The sequence below is a fragment of the Molossus molossus genome, unplaced genomic scaffold (genome assembly GCF_014108415.1).
Source record: "Molossus molossus isolate mMolMol1 unplaced genomic scaffold, mMolMol1.p scaffold_m16_p_10, whole genome shotgun sequence".
NCBI lineage: Eukaryota > Metazoa > Chordata > Mammalia > Chiroptera > Molossidae > Molossus > Molossus molossus.
This window is the reverse complement of record NW_023425345.1, coordinates 96,160,662-96,168,338: the sequence shown is the minus strand read 5'-3', so window position 1 is coordinate 96,168,338 and position 7,677 is coordinate 96,160,662. Positions and strand designations below refer to the sequence as shown.

The 7,677-nt window shown below is 32.7% G+C and overlaps 1 protein-coding gene across 4 annotated transcripts in view; it reads right to left on the bottom strand.

Moving 5' to 3' along the window:
- Window positions 1-1,102: 1,102 nt before the first annotated feature.
- The window catches only part of NUP58 (nucleoporin 58), a 45,710-nt gene continuing 39,135 nt past the window's right edge, over window positions 1,103-7,677 (bottom strand). For 2 of the 4 annotated variants that reach the window (XM_036251393.1, XM_036251390.1), the window contains 3 exons: window positions 6,266-6,364; window positions 4,603-4,698; window positions 1,210-3,361 (listed from right to left, as the gene is read on the bottom strand). In XM_036251393.1, the coding sequence (XP_036107286.1) occupies window positions 3,192-3,361; window positions 4,603-4,698; window positions 6,266-6,364 (365 nt within the window). In that variant the 3' untranslated portion in view covers window positions 1,210-3,191. Of the gene's footprint in view, window positions 1,120-1,209; window positions 3,362-4,602; window positions 4,699-6,265; window positions 6,365-7,677 lie in introns of those variants that run through there. The other 2 variants (XM_036251391.1, XM_036251392.1) reach the window with 2 other exon arrangements.

The following is a 7,677-nucleotide window of genomic DNA, read 5'->3' as shown; positions in this document are numbered from 1 at the left end:
AATTCCCGGACAAGGCACATGCCAGGGTTGTGGGCTCAATCCCCAGAAGGGGGCGTTAGGGGACATGCAGGAGGCAACCAATAGATGTTTCTCTCTCACATCGATGTTTCTCTCTCCCTAAAATAAACCAGTAATGACATATTTTAAAAAATGGACACAGGATATTAACATGCAAGTAGAGAATATTTATATATTAGAAAGTTCAACCTCACAAGTACTTGTTAAGATTGATAGTATCAATGTTTGGAGATTCTGGGAAATGGGTACTCCTATAAACTGTAGAAGTGTGGCCCTGGCTGGTTTGGCTCAGTGGTTAGAGTGTCAGCCCATGGTCCAGAGAGACCCAGGTTTGGTTCCCGCTAAGGTCACATACCTCGGTTACAGTTTGTCCCTGGCCCCGATTGGGGTTGTGAGGGTGGCAGCCAGTTGATGTGTCTCTCTCACATCGCTGTTTCTCTCTCTTCCTCCCTCTCTCCCTAAAGATGATTGCAAAAATGTCCTCCGGTGAGGGTAAAAATAAATAAGTAAACTGTAGAAGTGTGTATTTATATAGCATTTTTGGAAGGCAAGCTGACATTAAAACATAATTTTTATGCCCTTTCACAATTCCTCTTGTAGAATCCAAAAGAAACATTAAACATAAGCACAAAGAACCATGTACAAGGATTTCAGTGCAGCTTTTCCTATTACATTGAAATACTGAAAAGAACTTAACTGCCCACCAATAGGTGTAAGTTGGAACAGAACAGCACATAAAAAGTAAATCTGAAAGGATCAACACGAAAAGATGTCGACGATATAGCATTATATGCGGCGGGCAGGGCATAGATTTTTAATTTTTAACCCATTTGTTAAAAAAGAATGAGAAAATGAGAGAGAGAGAGAAGAGAAATAGAAATAAACATTTGTATACATGCTGAAAAAAGCATTTTTTTTTTTTTTTAAAGGTCTAAAAGAATATATACCAAACCATTAAGAGTGAATACTCTGGGGAAGAAAGTGGAAGTAGGGCCTGGGAGTTGAAGGGGATTTTCACTTTTTACTCAAACTTATTTTCTTGTGTTCGGTTTTTATTACCTTTTTACAGCAAGATGTATAAACCAGTGAAAACACTAAAAACTGACCAGAGAGAATAAAAGAGCAATAATTAGAAAAATACATATTAAGAACAACTATTAACACCTATAAAGATTCAAAGCAACTAACACAATAAATTTTATTGTTACTCAGTGACAGGCTGTGGACAAAGTGAAGACAATGGAGACAATGACAACACATTTAAACTCCTATCACAAACTGATCTGTTACAAATGTCCAGTGGTTCAACACTTTAAAACGTAAAATATATAAAGAAAAAAACAAGAAATATAAATATCCAGATTTTTGCAGTACAATGCAATATCCTTAAAAAAAAAAAAGTTTGTTCTAATTGTGTATTTAATTCTGACAGTAATTCAAAACACAAAATCACATGTTTTCTTACCCTTCCCCCAAATATGGTTCTGGGCATTGCAGTATTAGAGAAGTGTGCAAAAATAAAACCAGTTTTAGAGCTCAGAAACAAAGCATTTTCCTTATTTTAATGCATCAAGGCGCAAAAATGTCAATTCCAAAAAGCCAATCATTGCTATATGCGGATAAATAAAACACATTTGACAACACTTTTATAACCAAACCTAACTAACATTATACTAAAAGTGTGTGTGTGTATGTGTGCACGCGCATGTGTGTATTCACACATGCACACATATTTATATAATATCTATTTTAGAAAAAAGGTACCTCGGTGAAATGCTTCTGAAAATATTCACTTACTGCACATTATGTACAAAACCTTCTATGTAAAAAATTAAACTATTTTCAATGAAATTCCATGTTCACATCCCATCAGAAAACTGTAACTGAAAGATACATAGGTCTACCTAATGGTTTCTGTCTGAAATCATGGCTAAGGCAGTTCTCGTTCCAAGGGCTCTCTTTTCCACCCACTCTCGTTACTAGTACTAATATAGACAAGCATTACACAGATGCAATGTGACACGCCTATGTGTTATTACCTGGAGCTCTGTTAAAACAGGGGATAGTTTATAGTTACTACAAAGAATACTTTTTTTCCTTAAAATATATTGTTTCTCTATTCCAAATTAAGCACTTACTTAAGACATTAAGAGGCTGATAAGCCACTCCATTTGGTGTCAATATCAATAGCCCTATAGGAAATAACTCTGTATTGGAATAGCTAGAAAAGTTTCCACTAAAATCATAGTGCATCCTTCACCTGCATAGACTCAATTTGGCTTAATAGCTCTTTGCCCCCAAAACTCCAGCCCGGAGTTCAAATATGCTCTTGAAGGTTCATCTCAGATATGAAAACACATCTCATATAGGCAACGAGGACATACAGGATAATAAAATTTGTTAAAATCCGTTCAACAAGTTTTACAGCATTCCTCATCCGGAATAGCTGCTAAGGTTAAGGTGGAAAATGAAAATGGAAAAGACAGGGGCAATGAAGTTAAGTAGGTCAACTATTTACATCAGTAACCATTTCACTAAGTCTTTAAGCAAATAACTGCAATGACCTGGTACCTCGATCTCATCATTCTACAAGCACTGAGGATTTGAAGCTGCAAAGGTGAAAAATGGAATACCCTTAGAAAAGGGGAACAGTCTGAGGCAAAAGTTGTAGATCTGTAAATATATATTTTATATGCACACACAATTGTGTGTATTATTCTGTATATATTTATATACATATTCACAAGATGCCCTGCAGTGTAGTTCAAAAGACCTTTATCAAGAAACCAGCTGATTCTAGTATCGGCCCTAGAGTTCATACCATCTGTATAAGAAGCACATGTGCATATATTCACATAATGTAAACTGTATCAACAAAAACACTGCTAGTAACACTAGGTTAAATAGTAGGTTTTACCAATCAGTGATGTAATTAGAACATTTAGTACACTGAGAAGTGAAATAAAGAAAAATATACAACTGGGTTTCAAATTCACAACAAAAAAACATGTTTAGCATGGCAAATAAGAACAAAGTTCAAATTCCAGAGTAGGGAAAAATATCAAAACTTTAGAAATCTCCTGGGATGCAATTAAATTACTGCATCAATTTTAGAAAAATAGACTCAGAATAAACGATGCTGCAATGGATTCTCTCAACACACCAACCCATGTTTATCTTTTTCCTCTTTTGTTTCCAGCTGGAGGCTTCTTCAACTGAAGGAGTTGTCCTCCTGTTCCAAAACCTGCAGAGGCAGGATTGGACACCCCAAATGTCAAGCCAGCTGACGCCGTGATGCCAGGGTTGCTGAAGTTAAACCCAGATGTGCTTGAGCTGCCAAAGCCTTATGTTTAGGAAAAAGAATATTCATATCAGAAGTCAAGTCACAAAAACAAATATTCAAAGTGAGGATGAGAAGTAAAGTTCTAGCTGCAAGAATATATAATCTATAAAAATAGTAAATATCTTATGGCCCTAAATTTCTAACACGCAATTTTACAAGAAAACATTTTAGCAAACAACTAAGTGGCACCATTTGAGACAGAAGTTCAGTCATCCAGGTCAAAAGAGAAACGTTAGCACAAATCACTGAAATCTACGGAGGACTTCAAGTTGCCAGACATTTTCCTGAAAATTCAATATGCCAAGGTGCCTTCCTCCTCAGCCTGTCCAGAAACATTTTATTAAGATGTTGAAGATACTTCACACGCTTTGGACCCACCCTTGAAATTTTAAGTCCTCCAAGAAAACCACAACCCACAATTTTCAGGACAAGGAATAAACCGAAGAGTAGTACCTATTGTTTTGATTTTATAAGAGCCCTTGTGTAATTAAGATCAAGTATTATTACTGTCTAGTTAACTAATATTAACATATTTATATTATAATTCTGATACCACTGAATTCTGTCTACTCTGTTGAAACTGTTGATTTTAAATGCTATTTAATATTAAACAGAATTTTCTTCAAATTCCCTCAATTTCAACTCAATTTAATTGGTATTACATCATTAATTTAGACTTGCTTTTCATCCTGAAATGCTGCACATTAATGTTGCAAGTCATTATTTACAAATATAGAGAAAAAGCAAAAGTAGATGGAATTTGGAATTTTCTACTAGAAGAGCCAGAAGATTTTATTTATTTCAAAAATGAACAAAGAATCCAATTGTAAGATGGGATGTGATAACTAAAGAACTTCTTTGAAAGAGAAATCACTCTCCTGAAAGAATAATGATAAAAACTGTTTTAAAACTTAAACCCAATGGGTCATTTTTATAACAATGAAGAAAATAGTTTAACCATGAGCTATTCTTTGGGTTCAAAGGAATCTCCACTAGTTAAGAGAGGATATAATTATTTCTTTTATCAAGCTAGAAGTGTTTTAGAAATATTTTATAAACCTGACATTTAGATTATTATGACAGAGATAAAGCTATATGGTTAGGCTTGCATGCTTTATCCAGGGAACAGAAACTAAATCAAGGATATTTTTTTGGACAGAGGAAATAACAATACTTATACTTTTAAATTAAATACTTTGCACCTTTAAATTTGTCTGAAATTCAGGCTGAAACACACAAACCTGCACTAAGACTTCCTGAGGGTTTATTTGTTGTTCCAAATCCAAATGTGGAGGCCCCTGTGGTGCTGCATCCAAAACCAGAGCTAGTTCCAAATCCTAGTGGAAGGGCAATAGAGAAATATACAACGGCATGTAAAACACAGGTTAAAGGACACTAACAAGTAAAACCCTAAATTATCAAAAGGTCTACTAAATACAGTGTTGAAAAACATGGCCTTATGAAGGAAATCTGTTATTTACTCCTTTGCATAAGACTTCTGGAAGTCCACAATAATTCTGAAATACATTTATATGTATTTAGATTAAGTTTATGACCCATCAGTAATTTTTAAAGACAAGCCTGTAAAAAAACAAGATCATTTCAGTATTTTGTTTTTCAAATGAACTAGAAATTTTAGTGACCATTCAAACATAATTTTAGTCAAACAGAAATAAACATATCTACTTTGGGATATTTCATTTTGAAAAAAAAAGGGCTAAGTTTATAATAAGCACAACATGCACAATAATAATTTAAACACAGTACCACAAGGTGATTTTACTCTGCTTTTTACCCATTTTCACTTAAGAAACTTTACCATTGAAAAACTGCGTTAACTACATAATCGTCAATAGTAGGCTGTTGTCATAGCATCAGCCCATGTAACAATGAGAAATCAGGAGAGCATCATGTTTTTTCTCTTAGTAATATGATATTCACAATTTAAATAAAAAATAGTTTTAATCCTATAAAGTTCAAGAGGAGATTTTGCTACAAGACTTGTTTTCACTCTCCTAAAAGACAAGTGCTTAAAAATAAAATTCAAATTCTTAGGCTATTTTACAAGAGCTTATCTAAAACATTGAGTCTCACAATCTTACTGCTTCTAAGAAATATGATGGCAAATCTGATTATATACTGTAAGAATTATGTTGTCATAATTCCACTAATTCCTAATAGGGTCTACTATATTAAGTAACCATAACAGTTTATAAACTTCCCTTCTTATGATGCCATATTTGTGGAAATAATGGAATCTTATTCATTATATGACAATGTGCTCCATAAAACACAATCAACTTTCAATTATCCATATCAGATAATTCTGAATGCATTTGTACTTAGCATGTTTTTGCAGACTTACCTTACTAATTAGTTAACTTATGAAATTATTAAAATAAATTTAATTGCTTATGTATACAAATATGCACATAGGCAAATATGCCAAAAGTACTTGGGAATGAACAGAAGTTGAGTTGTTCAATTTAAATAGAATTATTTCCCCATTTAAAGTGTTCGTTTTCAGAATAAAGAAGATAATGATTAGGAGACTGTAATATCCAGTAGTTTGGACTCCAAACTGATAATTAGATTACTAACTTTTTAAAGTTAAATTTATTAAAACTAAGTAATTTTCAAGTTCACATTTTAGCACATTACTTTGAATATAGGTACATCCCTACCACTTACTTTTAGTAATTTTTAATATTTACTATTCAGATAAAATAATTTTTTAGGTTCTAAATCTAATACTAGAAAGCACTGATTATGTTTGGAGAATTGGTTTTGCCAGATGCAAACTTAACTTCCAAAATAGTAGATCCTCTTAGAAATTTGTTACAGGCTAGTATCAATTCAAATGTATAATAGTCCAATGCAATTATTAGAAAAGTTAAAGTGTACCTCCAAGGTTTGATGAACCTAAGCCACTTGATTGCAAGCCAGTGCCAATACCTGAGCCGAATGGCGTTCCAAAACTAACTCCCAGAGATGGCTGTGGCCCTGGTATAAAAAAAAAAAAAAAAATGGGAGGGGGAAAAACAAATTTGCCTTACTCTTTCAAGATTAAAGTTTAATAAATTGTTTTTAAAATGAACAGTAATGACTTTAAACAAATTCTATTTGCTAAAACTTAGTTTTCAGGATGTCTCCCCAGCCTAATTTATCTGTTCCAACTGGTTTACCTACCATCCCCCTCAAATTATTTTAATTTGTTCACACTAGACAATTAAAATAGGTTTACTGCATTGAAAGATGAATGTTATTGTTTAACCTGCTAAATAATTTGAAATCTTTAATGTATTGTAAATTACAGTTCTTTTATAGTTTTACTTCTAGAATTATTTTAGATCTCCCCACTTGTTTTCATAAAATTTGTTGGTGTAATCAGTAAGGTTTTTCTTTTTTCTTTTTAAAACAAGCTCCTTACCATTAGAGTCAAGTCTCAATTGATCAAAAGAGACTGACGCTAACATGACAAAACTATCATGTTACTTCATAAAAGTACCCAAAAAACTAGGCATAATTTTTCATATGAAATATAAATGATATATATGCAATAAATAGATAGAAAACAGGACAATGTTTTATTTTATTAAATTTATTGTTCATTTTTAAGCAAACCAATTACACAGTAACATGACAATTCCAAATTGTTCACAAAAAGTGATAATTAAGTTCTATTGTTAAGCTCTGCTACATTACACCACTTATCACCTGATTAAATAAGATAGATAATGAACATTTACAAAGGCACCGCTGTGTACCTTGACAGATTCAATACATTCAAGATTTCAATTCAGAAATTTCTTTCCAACATTTTGGAAAATGTACTCAGATGCAGAACAATGATTCATTCTTTTCCCATTTGTTACTTGAAAGATTTTGGCTGAGTTTGTTTGGCAAGAATAGTATTAAACTTGCCTCTCATTTCAACTACACTTTTTTTTTTTTTAAACTAAGCAGACTACAAAAATCTAAAAATCTCTCATTTGATATTGATAAATAACTTATGAAAACTATTCAATAAATTTCATAGTACAATCTTCAGTCTTGTCTTGTTCAAGCACAGTGATCAGTGCATCTCAAAGTTGAGGGATCTGCCAAAGTAATGTACAGATTGAAAAGTAAAATTTCCAAAGAATTTGAAGCCTTCAAGTTGTTCAATGGATGAGGTTTGTATATTCAAAAGGTAGTGTAAATTATAAAGCATTAAAAAAACAAAAGGAATACTGAAGAACTATATTTTGCTACACTGGGACAAAAACTGGATTTTTCAAATAGCTTCCACCCAGAAAATAAAGAATAAGAACTAA